General features: G+C 44.7%; 1 protein-coding gene across 1 annotated transcript in view; it reads right to left on the bottom strand.

The window, feature by feature from the left end:
- The window catches only part of RNF175 (ring finger protein 175), a 37,131-nt gene extending 19,748 nt beyond the window's left edge, over window positions 1–17,383 (bottom strand). The window contains 4 exon segments of the mRNA XM_024106238.3: window positions 1,411–1,430; window positions 1,433–1,548; window positions 6,697–6,734; window positions 17,318–17,383. Coding sequence (XP_023962006.2) covers window positions 1,411–1,430; window positions 1,433–1,548; window positions 6,697–6,734; window positions 17,318–17,383 — 240 coding nt within the window.
- Between the last annotated feature and the right edge of the window lie 1,871 nt (window positions 17,384–19,254).

Consider the following 19,254-nt stretch of genomic DNA (forward strand, 5'->3'; position numbering starts at 1 on the left):
GAAACTGATTTCAACAGACAATATTGGTATGTATGCTCAGAGTTGTGGAGTTCTTATTGACATGGAGCCAAATTCATCACTGACTTACACCCATTGCAATCCCATTAAAGGCTTTTCATTTTGACAGCCCTTCCATTATTAAAAGTTTTTATTACAGTTCCTTATTTTGTAAGGTGTATTTTTAGGGACTAATTCACCACTTCACTATTCCAGTTTTTGCCATTGTAATTCCACTAAAATCAACAGAATAACTCCAGCATGAGGTTGAAGTAAGGCAGTGGTGAATCAGCCTCTTTCTATATTTTTCTGTCAAAACACAATGACTGTAAATCATATAAAACTGTGATTCTATCCTCCCTCAACCAATACAAGAAGAGAGGGAAAACTAGGGGATTTGCAACATACTAAATTTAAAATCTCTCCAAGACGGGTAAGTTGTTGGAAAGAGGTCAAGGAAGATTTAGGAAGTGGTTACTGATGTGCACTAACTCCTTGGCACCAAAATTCAAGATATCAGTATACAAACTAACAAGGGCTTTGGCCTGGATCATTCATTTCCAAGGACAAATTCCCAGTGGGAAAGAGCTACTTACAAGAGACTCATTGGCTTCAGTGGACTTGCTCACATGCTTAAAGTTCTGTCTCAGGTACTTATAGGGCCCCCATTTCCATAGTATGTGAGCACTTCACAATCTTTAATGCAGTTACACTCCCATGCACTCGGGAGGTAGGGTATTGTGTCTATTTTCACAGTTGGGGAACTGAAGCATAGAGAGCCTGAGGTCCAGATCCTCAAAGATATTTAGGCTCCTAACTTCCACTGATTGAGGATCTGGGCCTAAGCGAATTGCCCCAGGACACACAGCAATCTGTGGTGGAGTCCAGGTATCCTGAGTCCCAGGCTAGTGCCCTAATCACTGGACCATCCTTCCTTAAGAGTTAGTCACATGCAGAAACACCTTGCTCAATCAAGACTTCAGACTCTCTTTGGATCCTTCTCTACATCATCCCTTCGGTTAGGTGTGGAAAGGGAAGAGAAAGAGATGTGACATACCCCCTTGAGAAAATTCATAGCCAACTCCCAGATTCCCAATCAGACGTTTGAGTTTCCGAGGGCTGTGCTCTAATTTTTTTCCCTACTGTTTTTTTTTAACCCACCAAGGACTGAGTTCAGCACCAGTTCGTATATAGAGGAAATCAAATTAGAGTTGCTTTTTTCCTCATGGAATGATAAAAGGTACTCTTCTTGAGAACAAGAATGATGGCTCATTTTCTCCATCCATTCACAGCAGTGCCATTCTGAACTTAAGTCCTCAAGAGAAGTCTTGACTTACAATCTTTGCATGAGAAAGAACTGATGTTTTGAGATGCTATGGCTCTAAAACAGCAATCTTTTGACTGGTTATTTACATTGTATGAGCTGCAGTGCTTTGCTTCCATTGAACCAGTACAATCTGTGCCACTACCAAGGTTGCAATGAGAATAAGAACCATCTCCATATGCATAGATCCATGGCCATGCTTTGCATGCATCTTCTGATGCTGAAGTCTGAAAAGAAAATGCATACAATTAAAATGTACACACTAGTCCATACTTTTTTTGACAATGAGAAGCTGGGAGGAGGATAGCTGGAAATGCCCAGACAGACCTGAAGAAGATAGTGAGCTAGTAAATTAGGTGTTAGTTTGCAATGCAATATGCCACTGCAGTTTTGGTCACTATACAGTAACTCCTCACTTAACGTTGTAGTTATGTTCCTGAAAAATGCGACTTTAGGTGAAACGATGTTAAGCAAATCCAATTTCCCCATAAGAATTAATGTAAATGAGGGGGTTAGGTTCCAGGGAATTTTTTTTTCACCAGACAAAAGACTATAATATAGTCACACAGTATAAGTTTTAAACAAACAATTTAATACTGGTACACAGTGATGATGATTATTGTGAAGCTTGGTTGAGATGGAGGAGTCAGAGGATGGGATATTTCCCGGGGAATGCCTTACTGCTAAATGATGAACTAGCAATTGGCTGAGCCCTCAAGGGTTAACTCTCACACTCTACAAGGCAGCAGGAATGGAGGGAGGGAGAGAGCATCGCAGACAAAGACACACACCCTGTGTGTGAGAGAGAGCGATGTGCATTTCCCCTTTAAGTACACTTAGGGTTACCATTCGTCCAGATTCCCCCGGACATGTCCGGCTTTTCTCAGCGTCCGGGGGGAATTTGTAAATGTCCAGACTCCCCCCTCCTCCCCCCCTCCCATGCAGAGTGCGCGCGGCTGACATGGTGCCGGCCGGATGGTGCCACTTGCATGGGGCTCCGGCAGCCAGAGAGAGCCCCTCCTCCACTTCCCCCTCCTCTCCCCTGCAGCTGAGATCACTCCCCTCCTCCCTCCCCCTCCCTGCATTCGCAGCCGGCCGGCCATTCGCAATGGGCCTCCGGCAGTCTGGAGCTCCTCCCATTGCCCAGCGCGCCGCTTCCCAGCACTCTGCAAGGGCGGGAACTGGGCTATGCGCTCCGTGGGGGAGCACAGCAGCGTGTCGGGCTGTGCATGGAGCTCAATACGCTGTTCTGAGCAGCACAGAAAGGGGGGCAGGGGGGCAGAGAAGGGGCACGGAGGCTCTGGAGGGGGCAGTCAAGAGACAGGGAGCAGGGGGAGGGTTGGATGGGTCGGGAGTTTGGGGAGGGGCTGTCTGGGGGTTGGGGGTGTAAGGTTTCGGGCAGTCAGGGTATAGGTAGGGGGTAAGGTCCTAGGGGGGCAGTTAGGGTGGGTGGGTCTCAGGAGGGGGCAGTTAGGGGACAAGGAACAGGGAGGCTTAGGTAGGGGTGGGGTTCTGGAGGGCAGTTAGGAGCAGGGGTCCCAGGAGGGGGCAGTCAGGGGACAGGGAGCAGAGGGGTTTAGATGGGTTGGGAGTTCTGGGGGGGAGCTGTCAGGGGGTGGGAGTGGTTGGATGGGGCGTGGGAGTTCCTGGTGTCTGTCTGGGAGTGGGGCTGTGGATAAGGGTTGGGGCAGTCAGGGGACGGGTAGGGTCCTAGGGGGCCAGTTAGGATGGGGGGAAGGCCTCAGGAGGGGGCAGTCAGGGGACAAAGAGCAGGGAGGCTTAGGTAGGGGGTGGATTCCTGGGGGGCAGTTAGGTAGGGTTACCATACGTCTGGTTTTTCCCGGACATGTCCGGCTTTTTGATCCTCAAATCCCCGTCCGGGGGGAATTGCCAAAAAGCCGAACATGTCCGGGAAAATAGCTTTGCCGGCATCCCTGACCCAGTCCCCTGCTTACCTTGCAGCTCCCGCAGGCTGCGAGCTGCAGGCGGATTCCCCCGCGGCGGCCGCTGCTGCTCACCCCAGACACCTCAGCTCTGTGTAGCTGAAGAGCCGAGCTGCCTTAATGCTACCGGCTTCACAGTTTGCTGGGCAGCCCCCAGACCTCCAGACCCTGCGCCCCCAGCCAGGCACTTCCCCGCCTGGGCTCCGGTTGCACTGGGGAAGCACCCGGCCGGGGGCAGGGTCTGGAGGTCTGGGGGCTGCCCGGCAAACCGTGAAGCCGGTAGCCCTCAGGCAGCTGTTTCGCGGCTGGGAGGGAGGAGGGGGAATACGGGGTGCTCAGGGGAGGGGGCGGAGTTGGGGCGGGGACTTTGGGGAAGAGGCGGAGTTGGGGCGGGGCCAGGGCTAGGGCCCCGTGGAGTGTCCTCTTTTTTTTAATGAGGAAATATGGTAACCCTAGTACACTGCCTTGTTAATTAGATCAGCTTGCTGAGACCGCAGCTGCTGTCAGCAAGCTCCCTCCCTTCCTCCGTCCTGAGCCCTGTCATGTTTCCCCCCTGCTCTATGGAAGATGGGGTAAGCGGGGTGTTTGGGGGGGACACCCTGACATTAGCCCCCCTCTTCTTCCCCTCCCCCTGCACAGCAAGCAGGAGTCTCGGGGAGCAGCTCCAAAGCAGAGGGCAGGAGCAGCACATGGCAGTGGGGGGAAGGACAGCTGCAATTGGTAGCCTGCTGGGCAGCTGCTGCACAGGGAACTTACGGGAGAGGGGAGCTGATGCGGGGGCTGCCGGTCCAAGCTGGTTCCAAGCCCCCACCAGCTAGCTGCAACGGACTGCTCTTCCTGCAAGCAGTGGACATTAGAAGGGAGCATTGCACAACTTTAAACGAGCATGTTCCCTAATTGATAAGCAACGTAACAATGAAACAATGTTAACCGGGACGACTTTAAGTGAGGAGTTACTGTATATGAAACTATCAAATCACAGAGCTGGAAGGGAATTACACCATCCGTATAACTGCAGTCCTGCCTGGAATACAGGTTTCTATCTGGGTACCTCAATAACAGAAAAATATTGACAAATTGAAAGGCGTTCAGAGAAAAGGAACACAAATTATTAGGGGGTTGGACTGACTTTAAGTACAAGCCAAATGCTGTTCAGTTTACCTATGCAATGGCTAATGGAGGCAAGGGGAGAAGAGGAAATGTCATAATAATCAACTTGTCCCTTATGCACATCAGAGAGGGAGAGAAATGGTACCTCGGGGCATAGTGGGATAAAATTAAAAAATAGAAAATTTAGCATGATTACCAGGAAAAACTTCATGACACTAATATTAATTAAATTCTTCCTAGGCAAATGGTAGAAGCTCCAGTGCTTGGGTTGTTTAGAACTAGACTGACTAAAACAAGAGAAAAACCATCCTGCACTAGCATGGCGATAGACTAGATGCTCTAATAGGCCCTTCTCCTCTCTAATTTCTGTTGATCCCATTCTAAACACAGAGAGGTCACAACTGAAGCTACAGAGACAAATTCTCTTTCAATTTTTGATGTGTTTGCAAGAGGGTAGAATTCCAGTTGTCACATCTGAACTCACCCTGGCATTTTGGTTCCAGGTCAGAAACAAAACTGGAAGGAGCCTTAAATTCTCTGCCTCTGTTTCCCTGACTGTAAAATGAGGATGAGCTCAGTTATTTATCTTCCTTACATGGTCACTGTGAGGGTTAACTAGTTAATGCTTGTAAAAATTTGTGAAGCTAGAAAGTGCTATATAACAAATGCTAAGGGCTGAATCCCAGAGCCTGGGAAGAAGAAAAGACCTATTTTCTGTTTTGGATCCCAAACCAGTCACTCTCATGATTAAAGCCCAAATCTTTAATCTTGACAACTAAAAAATGATCCTACCATAAATTTGGGACCAACATTTTGTGAAATTTTGGGGTTGTCAAGACTGAACCTGAACTCTAGCCCTGCTTTGATCTGCAGCTTGAACCCCTGCGCTAGTCTCATCTGGATCCAGATTTTAAACCTGAATTGAATGGAAATCTACTCTTCACTGCTAGTACTTCTCTGTAATGTGTCAGACCAAAGCCCTGGATCCAACAATACTTTGAATGTTGAGGAAGTTTGGATCCAGATCTTAATGTTGTGGCTCTGCTTCTCAGAAAAAGAGATGCTAGCTGCCTCTTTCTTAGTTTAAAACAGAAGTAGCGGTTGGGAGGGAAAGGATCAGGATGTACCACTTCTCCCCTATTACTTTTCATACTGACTCTTCCGTTCAAAAAGCAATGGCTATTTGGCCTGTGCCAACATCACAGATGAGTGCAGTATAGCTACCCATCTTAGTCACTTCTTCCTTCTCAGAAATGCAGATTTATCAAAGTGTCCCTGTTAAGTTTATTCTACACAATACCCCCAAATGGACATTTGAAATATATCCCTTATAACATTGTTTTCCACAAAGTAAAAAGGCTATCTAATCATAAATAAAATATATAAACCTATATATAAATATAATATATATAAACCTACCTGAAAGATTTTTCTGGCAATCCCCAAAATCGAAACACCCTTCAAGACTTCAATATAGAATGCAGTATCTCACTTTAACAAAGATGATATGAGAGCTATAGAAGAGATATGAGAAGTACTTGTCAAACAGCATTGCAGAATTTAGCTGAATGACTCATGGTCAGACCACACTTTGAATTGCAGACGGGGAGAATGTTTATGTATATGTTTCTGACACACATGAAATGTATATGTTCTGATATAATAAAAGAATCACTTCTGCTATTTTATTGACACCACACTTGCTATAAATATTTTAAAGTGGCCAGTGAATGTGATGCACTTAGCATCTTCCTCCCAGAAATAAAGTGCACTGCTCTTAGAGTGCCGCCTGCTGGATAATTTACATGATATAATGACAAAGGAAGATGCTCATTCTGTTTCACATAGAGCATGCTGGAATGATGGCCTTCTAAAAATAGCTGGAGTGGGGATGCATACAGCTTATATATGTGGGTAAATTAAAATCTACTGTGATGGAGGGAAAAAGATGAAATGGTCATGATCCCACTCTCTGTATCTTAGCCTTACTGGGTTGTTTTTGTTTTTGTTTTTTTTAATTGGTTAAAAAAATACTTTATACTTTAATTAGTAATAGAAATGCTAATTATTTTGTTTTGCTGTCGAGTTGAATTAATGTTAGAATAAAAAGTTCTTGAGCAGTATTTTCTAACTTTTCTGCCATGAATAAATGTTAGAGGAAATGTAAGTGATCTTTATGCTTAATATAGAAAATTAAGGAAAAAAGACTAGACTTTCTAAATCTAAAAACAAATATTTGGGATAACAGCTCTGCCAATTTCTAGAACTGCTATAATGAAAACCAATGTATAAAATCTACTGCTAATATGCAAACTCACTTACTTCCATTGTTCCTCTGTTGATAATCTTAACGCATCTCCCTGAAACAGACATAAAACTAATATTACAGCTTGACAATGTACAATAATCAGGAGGGTTTCCTTCTCAAAGTCCCCTTCCCCCTGTACCAAAGGTAAGACATATTTAAATCAGATACATATGCCACAGTTTCCCTCAAGTAAACTATGGACTCCATCTCATTCCCCCAGAAATAGGTGGGGAATTCTGCCATTAATTTCAGTTTGAGCAAGATCAAGGTCCCAAAACTGAATGAAAGACCAAAAGCAAAATTTATATCAGTTGGAATTTTTGTTATGCTTGTTCTAGGATGGTACATTAAGATGATGAATTTATCATAAAATATAATGTCCTTTAACTTTCTCCTTAAATCCCTGGGGATAAAATATAGCAATTGCATAAAAAAATTATCAGGTTGAGTTTAAAGCTAAGTATACTCTAGAGTGACTTACAAATATAAAGCTTAATTCTGCAGTTGCTGCTGGTATGATTTGTCCTGTTGAAGTCCCATAGATCTATAGCATCGTTCACATAAGTAAGGGCTGATGGATCAAGCCCAGAGAGTGAAGTGTCTAGATACTGCATATTAGAACTGGTTGAAATATTTAATACAAAACTTTTTAAAACTTAAAGTAGGTTAGTTTTGAAGATGAAATGTGTACATGAAAATTTGTTTTTCTTCAAAATATTCTGATTTTTAAAATTTGAAACAAACAAAAACCTGCAATTTCTTTTTAAAATCAAAACTGAAAATGCATTCCCCTTTTTCAGTGGCAAGTGAAAAAAGGGGGATATAGAGAAGGGAAAGACAGAGGAAGGGAAAATACTAAAAATGGATTTCTATTTTTCTGGTTTTCCATTAAAACCCACAAGTTTAAAAAAAATTTCAAAAAAAAAATCCAGAAAATTATTTTTTGAAAATTTTCACAAAACAGTCTTGCCATTTCTCAACCAGTTATTTTGTATCCTGTTAATACATTTGGACCAAATCCTGAGACAGGGCTGGCTCCAGCATTTCTGCCGCCCCAAGCAAAAAACAAAAAACAAAAACAAGCCGCGATTGCAGTGCGACCAGCGGCGGCAATTGGGGGGGGGGGGAAAAAAAAAGCCACGATCAGCGGTGGCAGTTCAGTGGCAGTTCCCCTAGAGGGAGTGAGGGACATGCCGCCTCCGAATTGCCGCACATGCCGCCCCTCTCCCTTGGCCGCCCCAAGCACCTGCTTGTTAAGCTGGTGCCTGGAGCCGGCCCTGTCCTGAGAATATATTGACTACAGTGGGACTACTCATGTGCATACGTTTTACATTCATTTTATTTATTTAGAGGTATTTCTAGGGTGCTGTTTGCTATAGGAATCCTAACAGTAGGACTTAAAGCAAAATGCCAGCACAAGGGAGAATCTAGGGCTAGATTGTAACTTTTTAATCTACCCTGAATAAAGGGGTGGCATATAGCTGCACCAACCCACAGGAGGAATTGCAACTCTCAATCCCCTTGGGCATCTAACTGCCATGGAACCAAAGCTTTTCCCACTCTCTGCCCCATCCCATCTCCTGACCACTACTTGTTTGCAGGAGGGAGTATCAAGCAAGTAGCTCCTGCTCTCTTCTCTGTGGCTGGAGCTACATTGGAGTAAGGGGAGGCGTGAGAGGGGAAGTACTTAGGGTGACCAGATCGCAAGAGTAAAATATCGGGACACGTGGGGGAGGGGAAGCCACAGTCCCCACCTGAACCATGTGGGAGAGAGATGCATAGCCTTAGGAAGCAGTAAGGGGAGCACATTGCCTGGATCCAGCCTCCGCTACAAGCCACGGGGACACACAGCCCAGCTCCAGCCCCAGCTGCAAGCTGCAGGTCGGGGGCACACGGCCCTGGCTCCGTCTCCCGACGCAAGCCAGGGTTGCGTGGCCCTGGCTCTGGCCCCCACCGCAAGGGGGGGTTCTCAGGGCTGGGGCAGTGAGTTGGGGCATGAGAGAGGGGTTTGGGGCTCTGACTCCCGGAGGGAATTTAGGTGCAGGAGGATGCTCAGGACTGGGGCAGGGACTTGGTGTGTGGAAGGGGGTGCAGGCTCCGGATGGCGCTTACCTCAGGCGGCTCCCTGGAAGTGGAAATATTTCCCTCCTAGGGTCCTAGGCAGAGATGTGGCTATGCGGCCCTATGTGCTACCTCGCCTGCAGGTGCCGCCTCCACAGCTCCCACTAGCCGTGGTTCCCGGCCAATGGGAGCTGTAGAGCCGGCGCTCATGGTGGGGGCAGCATGCAGAGCCCCCCCACCCTGGCTGCCCCTGCGCCTAGGACCCAGAAGGCTATGTTGCCACTTCCGGGGAGCTGTGTGGAGCCGGCTGGGTAGGGAGCCTGACAGCCCTGTGCCAACCCGAGGCCCGGCAACCCTACAATATTGGGACAAATGGCATCCCGATCGTACATCAGTCAGGACGTGGGACGGAATTCAATACTGGGACAGTCCCAATTTTATCGGGACGTCTGGTCACCCTAGAAAAGTACTCCTCTGGACAGCTCAGACATTGAGTCTGAGTCTAATCAGCAAGGGTTACAAAACACAAACTTTATTTTACTCTGTGTATGTGCACGCACTAATGTGACTTTATAAAACTATTTAATTCTGAAACTGCACATTTGCAAAGTTCTCTCTAGAAATCAGTTGAAAACAAGTTAAAAAGGCCGCAGTTATGCTGAAGAGCTGGAAATGGCACTACACTCTTTATTCACTTCTAGAATGTCATTACCTAGCTACTAATGTATCCAATCATCTTGCAGAATTGATAACTTTTAGCCCATGTTAAAACATTTCCTGTAATACTAGTCAGTCTTGGTTTTGCTGTCACTCTACCAAAAGGTTTGTAATGTAATCAGGAGTCACCAGGTCATTTTCCTCAAGATCACAAATACTTACACCTTCTGTCTGTTGGACTGATCTATTTAGAAAGAAAAGTGCTTGAACTAAAAATAAATTAAATTTAAACTTGAAAAACAGGAACCCATTTGATGGTATTGAACCATGCTCTCTGTATGTATGTGTGTACCAACAGGTGGAAGGGGAAGAAATTTGGGAGTAATATTGGGACACTTTTAACCCAAACCAGTAGGTCAAGATTAAAAAAAAAACAAAAAAAACTTGTCTGTTTTTAGATGGCTGTAGACTTTATATCAATATAGAAAGCATCCTCAGCATAACATTGTATAAAGAGCTCTGCCACTGGAATTACAGTCAAATTCACCTCTTTTCATGCATATTTCCTTAGTAATGAAGAATGATGAGAGAAAAACAAAAAAATCTGCTCTGTATGTAAAATCCTTACTATATAGATTACCTTTCAAAAGTTGCTGTTTACCCTATCTGTCAAAGCTGCTGATGGCAAAGACTAGAAGTTATTTACGCAGCAAAAAACTCAAGTTCAGAATGTCTGTCAGGTGAAAAGTGCTCCCTAATGAAGTGTAAAGCAATATCCTCCATTTTAAAAATGTACAGCACTGGAAAACCTATTTCCAATCTGTAATTTTACATGACTATGAAACACAACCACAGGTAAATCCCATATTTGTTTTTTGACCAGCTAATTACACTGTGGCAAAATATACAGACTGGAAAGATGGGTGTAGATGAGTAGATACTGTGGTGTACAATTCTTATTTCCTGGACTCATCTTTTGTTTGGGTGACTAACAGGTTTGTTTTTTCTCTTTATCACACTCTTCAATAAAGACATGGCTATCTGCACCTTCTGCGATAATTATCATATTGGTCTAAGTTTACACTATACAATTTTGTTCCCATTTTTCAGCACCTGTTTATTGTGTATCTTGTCTTAAATTAGACTGTAAGTCCCTTGGGGCAGGCACCATGTATTCTTATGCACTTGTATAGCACCCAGCACAAACGATCCTTGCTCCTGATTGGGGCCTTTGGATGCTACCAAGATGCAAATTAATAATACTTATAATTAATATAAGTTGTCGTGTATGGAGACCTAATACCACTGTTCTAAGGGCCTCTTCAATTTTTTACAGTGTGTGTACATATGTATGTACATACTCTTTGGGGGAGAGGCAGAAAGTCCTGCTGCATGGGCTGGCAGTCCACAAACCCAAAAGCTAAGTGTTCCCTCAAGCAGGGGTAAGGAAAATTCCTATATTTGGGATTTGTTCTGAGCACATTTTAAGTCTTTCCCCTGGGTGTATGTGCTTAAATGAGACATTCTCGCTTCTCGGCCTTCTGGCTAAGAGAGGTGAAAACATTATCTAGTATCCCATTAATTAATTACTGTTTTGTAAAGAATTTTGAGATGTTGGGATGGAAGATACTAGTGGAAAGAACAGGCTTGATTTGGCAAACCTTTCTACATGTTAGTAAAGGCTTTCAGGATCAAACCCGTAACCTGCAGTTGTTAAAATCTCCCTCACTCAACTCATCAGTTTGTTATACCCCTGGAGCATAAGGAATTATTCATGGGGTTTCTTCCTGCGCTGTAGTTTTTGCTTCTTGCTTCTGATTTTTGTTTAGACAAGGGTTGTGATTTGGGGCCCAGATGTAAGTAGAAGCTATAGCGTAAGGCCTGCAATATGATTTGGGCGAGTAAGTGCTACTCAGATAAGAACGGGTTGCAGATCTGGCTTACATTCAGGCAGGGGAAACTGACAAATAATCGCTACAGCAAAAAGACACTGAGTCAAATCTCTCTGGCAGAGTTCCGTTTCTCTTTACACAACTTTGAAATTTTTAATAAAGTGGGATTAATAACAGCGAAATTACAGTGAATTGATACAAACCCCTAAGAACCAATATCTTCCTCCATATTCGTACAACTTCCCCATGTTATGATCCCCCCTCAATTGGCCCCCCGAACATGCTAAAACAGCACCCCCTCCACGCTACACAACCCCCACCCCCAGCTGATACAAATCCTGCTCCCAATAACACACCTTCCCCTCCGCTCCACCCCCATGTATACAACGTCCTCCCGGCGCCACAATCAACGATGCTGTTGAAAAACCTGGCTCTGAGCTGTCCCAATGGACTTCTATGGGGGCGGGCTCGGGGTCCAGCCCTCTAGCCCCCACCCCGCATCGCCTTCGTGGAGGGGGTGCGGCTGCTGCAGCGCCGCCGTTATCTGTTCGTGCCGGGCCTGGAGCCCCCGGAGCTGCGCCGCGGCCAGGGCCATGGCCCTGCTCTCCCCGGCGCTCTAGTGCGGAGCAGCTGCGCCGGCGGCTCCCAGCGGCAGCATCCCCGCGGTGGAGCGGTCGGGTGGGCTGGGTGCCAGGCAGGGGGCTGGGTGCCAGCGCTGATTAGGAGCCCGGTGGCACCGGGAGAGGGGCTCTGGCAGCTGTGGGAGGGCAGGGCTGACTCACGGGAAGTGGCAGCCGCGTTGGGGGTCCCGTTTTCAGAAATGGCTGGAAGGCCTTGAGCCTCCCTTGGTCGAGCCCCCTCTTAGCTTGAATCAGGGCCTAAATTTGGCCTTAGTCGCCCCTGTTTGCGGGGCCAGGAGAGGTCCCCATAGCGTGCAGGCGGGTAACAGATAACCTAGCAGCACAACCTGCATGCACAAGCTGGGTAACTGATGGCGTGTGTTGCAGTGCGGTCTGCATATGCACATTTGGGTAAAGGCCCTTTCATGATGTAGTTTGACTACAGATGTCGTCTTTGGCATGGGAAGGCCAGTTTAGTGCATGCACACAGGTATGTGCTGTAACATTGGTGGGTGCAAATATATGCTTTAACTGAAAAATGACCTATTGGAGAAGGTTATCATCTCTCCTCCACTCCCAGTTTGTTTGTGTGTGTGTTTGTTTGTTGTGGTTATGTTTTTAGGGTAGCAAAATAGTTATACAAGAGACAAACGCACTGTATTTTAAAACAAACTTGTGTTGGTGTTGCTACTGTTAGCTTTTCATTCGTCATTAATATGTGCATAATATTTGGAGTGGAGGATTTTTCCAGTAACTTAGTGTTCTGAATGAGAGAGAACGTAGCTGACGTAATTATGTTTTATTAGACCAACTTCTGTTGGTGAGAGAAACAAGCTTTCCAGTTACGCAGTGCTCTGCCTTGTCCCCAGTCAGTTTGCTGTTTCTTCAGTAGTATTGGTGACTTTTTTTAAGTACTGGTGTTTTACTTTTATTGACCACTGGATGCACTTCTCCAGTACAAATATCACACTGGCCGTTCAACACAATGTCCCATATCAGACAGGGGGACTGCAGAATTTACCACTAAATAAAGTAGAAATGTACAAGGCAAAAACTATATTTTGCCCTAACCATTTCCTCTTCTATCACTTTTTAAACAAATGGGGGGGAAATGACAGGGTGTGGACTGGGTAACAAGCTGAATGGCTGAACTGACATCCCATCTGGTACAGTAATAAATATGTTCAGTAATAATCTGCACATATTCTTGTCCAAGGATCTCAAAGCACTTAATGAATAATTAACTGGGGCAGGGATTATCTTTTTGTTCTGTTTTTGTACAGTGCCATAGCTGGTGGCAGCCCCGTGGCTTATGTCCCACTGAAAATGATGGGAAATAGGCATCTTCTTTATGGGCAACTTTACTTCCACCAGCAAGGTCTTGGGGAACCAGGGCCGGCTCCAGGCACCAGCTGAGCAAGCTGGTGCTTGGGGCGGCAGATTGTTTGAGGCGGCATTCCGCCCAATCCTAGGGCGGCACGGCTGCTTTTTTTTTTTCTGTAGGGGGCGGCGGGAGAGGCCGCGTGGCAGCGCCCCTGCTGTAGCCCTGGCCGCCCCCTTCTCTCTCTCTCCCGCCCACTCCCTCCCCCCGCCCCCCCCCAGCCGGTCCCCCTGCACCCGCGCTCCAGCCGCGCCCCGCAGGTTTGTTTGTTTGGTTTTCTTTGCTTGGGGCGGCCAAAAAGCCAGAACCAGCCCTGTAGGGAACTAGTGTCTGTCTGATCTGAGGCAATATAGCCTCACCCTGTGGAAGGTATTGGGAGATGGGGAGCCATTTTGAATAAGACCAAAAGTTTGTGAAAATGCTGCATACAGGTAGGAGATCATGAGAATCTGAGAATGCCCCATATCAACTATGGATGGAGTGAAGAAGATAGGATAGACGGAGCAGGGGATGGGCTGAAATGTGGAGCAATAACTCATGGGAAGTGGTCATTAGAATAAGAGGTCGTGGGAGCCTGGTGATGCAGGAATCGGGTGGAATGAAAGCCAAAAGGAGGAACGCAGCAGGGAAGCACTGGGAAATGAATGGAAAGGTGCGGTAGCACCGGGGATATGGGCTCAACTGGAAGAGTAGCACCGAAGATAGGAGTGCGTGCCTTTGGTGGAGCTGCAGTATAGAGTAGTAGATAAGTTTGTGAGTGGGGCAGGGTTCACTGAGGCTGAGCTGTATATCTCTGTTTAGCTTAGTGTTTTAGATAGCGCTTATCAATTTAGTATATATGGCCTCACTCCTGCTCAGATTTACACATGTGTGATTTTACTCATGTGAATAAACCCACGGGTTGGCATTAGAATGGCATGTCCGCGTCAAAGGTTAATAATAGATACAAGTAATTTACAAAATAAACTAAGTGTATAGAGCTCGTGAAAGGGGCTGAGCTAAAATCTAGAAGCTGAAGTCCTCTAATTTACCCATGTAAAGGTCTGTGAACCATCTAAATCCCATTTAAGGCCCCAGTCCAGTAAAACATTTAAATATGTGCTTAACTTCATCCCTATGCAACAAAGCACTTAAGCACATGCTTGAATGCCATTGAAATCAATGGGATTTAAAGTCGTGCTCAAAATTAAACATGCTTAAGTGCTTTGCTGAATTGGGGTCTGTATCCGTAGGTGCATAAGCCTGGCACTGACCTTCTGCATAGAGGTGAATTTCAACCCTAGAAATAGGTCCAACACAGCAGCAATAGTGTGAGCTTCCCTTACAATGACCTGCCAAGGTATTTTACCTTTAGCCTGAAGGGATCACATTCCATCTTAATGTTTGTTTAATTTTTCACCTTTGCGCTGAGACTGCCCACAAGTCCCTGCATTTTCAGAGTTACATGGGGATTTATCCAGCCAAATCCCATTAGAATCTATAGGAATTGGGCGAATAAATACACTGCAAGTCTTTGTAAGCATAGGGCAAGGTTGCCAGTTATTGCTGCTTGTGGTGATGATTTTTGTGGTATAGACACATGTGTCCACTGGGAACTGAACTAAGTCCACAAAGTTATTTCACATATCTGTATATTTTCTATGTTTACATGCAGATAACTTCAAAGAACTGTGGGTTGATGACTTCTAGTCTAGCGTGTTAGCAGTCCATCTACTCTCCATCTTTTGTTGTTTCCTTTCACAGTCTCAGTAACAAAAAATAGTGGTGTAAATAGAAATTCCAACAATGAAGTCTGTTGTTGAGCTTGTAATGCTCACTTGAAAGGAAGCTGTCTGGAGTGTGAATGGAGCAGCCGCTGCCTAGCAGTAACAGGGAAATAGATGACTTGGCACTGGAGAGTAGCAACCAGCAGGGTGCATATGCCTAGTGTAGTGACAAATAATGGTTAATCTGGCCAGTTGGAGGACTAAATGAGAGTACATTGTTTAACCCTGTAACCGTAACTAAATTGTAACCTGAAAAGAGTTTATAATCATCTGGCTGCTACCCCATATCAGAGGCTTAATAACTAAATAGCTGATTTGAGGTTCAGATTTAAAGCTGCAATTTGATTTATTACTTGGTAGTATTATCTTATGCAGATTAATTGTTTTGCAGATTATCGAATATATTGGTTAAATTGTTGTTTGGATTCCTGTGTGATGCTGTGAACTCAATTTTCACAAGATTGGTGTCCTGTGATCGCCATTATAATCATATGATGATTGTCTAATACTTGTGAGTTAGAAGAGATAAGAGTTAATGTTAACTTGATAGCTCTATTACTTTTATAGAATCTTATTCCAATAATGTGTTTATATGTAGCAAATTCAGTAAACGTTGTGTTCGTATCTTTATCCAAATTGAAATTCAATAATTGGCATATTCATATCTCAATTTCATGATTTCTAACTTTTTAGAACTAATTAATGGGCTAGCACAATGCAAACAATGCAAGCAACAATTTTTGTTCTTTTTTTAATATGGTACCTTATTCCATGATAACCAAGTGTGTGTATATGTATCTTCCTACTGTATTTTCCACTCCATGCATCTGATGAAGTGTGGACTGCATCCTCAGCAAGTTTGCAGATGACACTAAACTGGGAGGAGTGGTAGATACGCTGGAGGGTAGGGATAGGATACAGAGGGACCTAGACAAATTAGAGGATTGGGCCAAAAGAAACCTGATGAGGTTCAACAAGGACAAATGCAGAGTCCTGCACTTAGGATGGAAGAGTCCCATGCACTGCTACAGACTAGGGACCGACTGGCTAGGCAGCAGTTCTGCAGAGAAGGACCTAGGGGTTGCAGTGGACGAGAAGCTGGATGTGAGTCAACAGTGTGCCCTTGTTGCCAAGAAGGCTAATGGCATTTTGGGCTGTATAAGTAGGGGCATTGCCAGCAGATCGAGGGACGTGATCATTCCCCTCTATTCGGTGTTGGTGAGGCCTCATCTGGAGTACTGTGTCCAGTTTTGGGCTACAGGAAGGATGTGGAAAAATTGGAAAGAGTCCAGCGGAGGGTAACAAAAATGATTAGGGGGCTGGAGCACATGACTTATGAGGCAAGGCTAAAGGAACTGGGATTGTTTAGTCTGCAGAAGAGAAGAATGAGGGAGGATTTGATTGCTGCTTTCAACTATCTGAAAGGAGGGTTCCAAAGAGGATGGATCTAGACAGTTCTCAGTGGTACCAGATGATAACAAGGAGTAATGGTCTCAAGTTGCAGTGGGGGAGGTTTAGGTTGGATACTAGGAAAAACTTTTTCACTAGGAGAATGGGGAAGCACTGGAATGTGTTACCTAGGGAGGTGGTGGAATCTCCTTCCTTAGAGGTTTTTAAGGTCAGGCTTGATGAAGCCCTGGTTGGGATGATTTAGTTGGGGATTGGTCCTGCTTTGAGCAGGGGGTTGGACTAGATGACCTCCTGAGGTCCCTTCCAACCCTGATAGTCTATGATTATCCTCCTCTTATGCCTTGAAACTGTAGCAGTCATTGTTTTTCTAGCTAGTGTAACCTCTGATGCTATTTTTGTTCACAGACAAGTGCCTTTTGCTTTATTTAATCTTTATCTTTAATTATTTAATCAAATAGTTGCATCAATAATATCTTACAGTGGTAACTTCAGTAGTTCAGTAATATGTTACATGAAATCATTTTTATGCATCTATTGTAAATGTTTGCCTGCTAATTTCATGGAATGCTTACTGGTTGTATTATGGGATAGGGCAAGCAGGAGAGGCCAACTTGACCTACTTGCGACATTAATTATTTTATATACCATACCTCTTATGACATTTCCAAATTAAATAATCCTAGTGTTCAAAGGTCAGATATTTGAAGGTGCTCAGTTTTGGTCTACCTTTGCTCCCATTGAAGTCAATGGAGTTTTACTGCTGATTTCAATGAGAGAAAATTTAGGTCAGCAGTGAGCACTTGAATATCCCACACTAAATCTCTACTGACATGGAAAGCTTCCCGCACCTTAGCAAAGACTCCAGTAAATGGTGGTGTCTTTTCCTTGATGTTTTCTGATTCTCCAATGTCCATCATGGAACAAGGTGTCAAAAACTGAATGCAGCAGTTCTAGCTCTTCTAGAGTGCAATTCTCAGGAAAAAGGGACGAGAGAAAGAGACATGCAGGCAGTTAGGATTTCCAGCTCAAATATCGTCAGCAGGGGATCCAGCCAAGAGGACTGTAATACTGAGATTTATATTTTTTCATGTATTTTAAAATGTGTTACAAGCCTCTCTGAGCTACCTATATGGGACCCTGCCTTTGGATCCCACATACTTTCTAAACTGACTGGGTCTGAGCTGGGTCCAGACACTGTCTCTATATCTGGCCATTCAGACCTACTCCTGGGATACAGACATCAATGCTGGTACCCCTTCTTGGGAGGTAAGGCCCTACAGCCAGCTATCCTAAGCGCCAAAACCAGCGCTGACCCTCCAAGACTCTCCAGTAGCTCACACATAACCTCTCCAGAGGTTCATCCTTGTGAGTTCTCTGGTTTATCATTTAACTCTTCAAGGACTATGTGGCAGTTAAAGCAAGGGGGACACAAATGTTATGAAGAATTTCTAAACCACACCCACTTTACTTATAGACAAAGCACAAGAGTTACAGGTGTATGGAAAACTGTCTAATACTTGAACACAAGACCCTGGCTCAGTTTCCTTATCTGCCATTAGAGCCCTTTGGGTCTTTGTCTGTATCCTTCGAACAAGTTCAGAATCCTTCTGCACCTTCTCTTTTCTTGCTCAGTCTTATCATCTGGTTCTGGTCCAGTCTGGTCACTTCTTGCTAGAGAGAATCTCCCTTTTAACAGCAGATTCTAATACCTTTGTCTCTATCTGTCCTTCCACTGAGATTTGTCTATTCTCCAGTCCTCTGTGTTTGTTATAGTGGATCAGAGTCATCAACAAATCAATAGCCTTTGACTGGTAATCTCCATTGTCCTGCTAGGGCCCTGGCTCTGTCCTACGCTGGTTGTGCCCACCTTGGACTTGGACAAAACAATAACAAGTCTGGACACCTGTATTTTTGGCTACATATCAAGTGACTAGGCTATCTACAACTATTGTCTGTCTTCCTGCAGATGGATAACCCTCCAGCACTAGGTTAATTCTTTGCCCCTATATAGCAGACATTGTGATAGGAATCATCTAGACCAAAGGTTCTCAAACTGTGGTCCGCGGATGACCAGTGGTCTGCAAGCTCCATTCAGGTGGTATGTGGATAGTTCCCTCTAAGGCAGTGATTCCCAAACTGGGGTTCATGTTTGTGAAATGTTACAGGGGGTTCTTGGGGGGCGGGGAGGGCAGGGGAATTCCGTAATGGCAGACAGAGCTGTCCCTAGGACCCTGGGCAGCACGGGGCCAACAGCCAGGAGACCCTGGACTTCCAAGAGCTAAGCAGATCAGATATGCTTGCTTTATCACACTGAGGAGATTTAAACTTCAAGACTCCTTATAAGAAATGGAAAGGGAGGTGGATATGTTTTGCTGTTTTTAAAATTAAATAGGCAGCTAGTATTGTTTTTAAAATTATGACAAATAAGTTTAAGCTTTGTTGTAATGTGTGTTGTTTGCCTGTACTGCTCAAGACCTGAATGCTTGTGTAGGAGGAACTCTTTGAGTTCACGTCTTAAATACCTTCCTGCTGTTTCACATCTGATACTCCTTGATGAAACATAGGAGCCTTGTCTTATAACAGGCTTATTCAAAGTGATACAAGCTACGAAAGTGAGATCTTGGAAAAGTGTTGCCGTTTTCATCATGTAATAAACATATTGTAATGATAAATAATAATTAATAATAAATTGTGTGTAATAAGCATGTCATAAAAACAAATGTTATTTCCAAGATCACTGCTTTTATAATTTATACTCAGGCAAAGGAGAAAATCCCTGGAAATA

The sequence above is a fragment of the Chrysemys picta genome, chromosome 5 (genome assembly GCF_011386835.1).
Source record: "Chrysemys picta bellii isolate R12L10 chromosome 5, ASM1138683v2, whole genome shotgun sequence".
Classification (NCBI taxonomy): domain Eukaryota; kingdom Metazoa; phylum Chordata; order Testudines; family Emydidae; genus Chrysemys; species Chrysemys picta.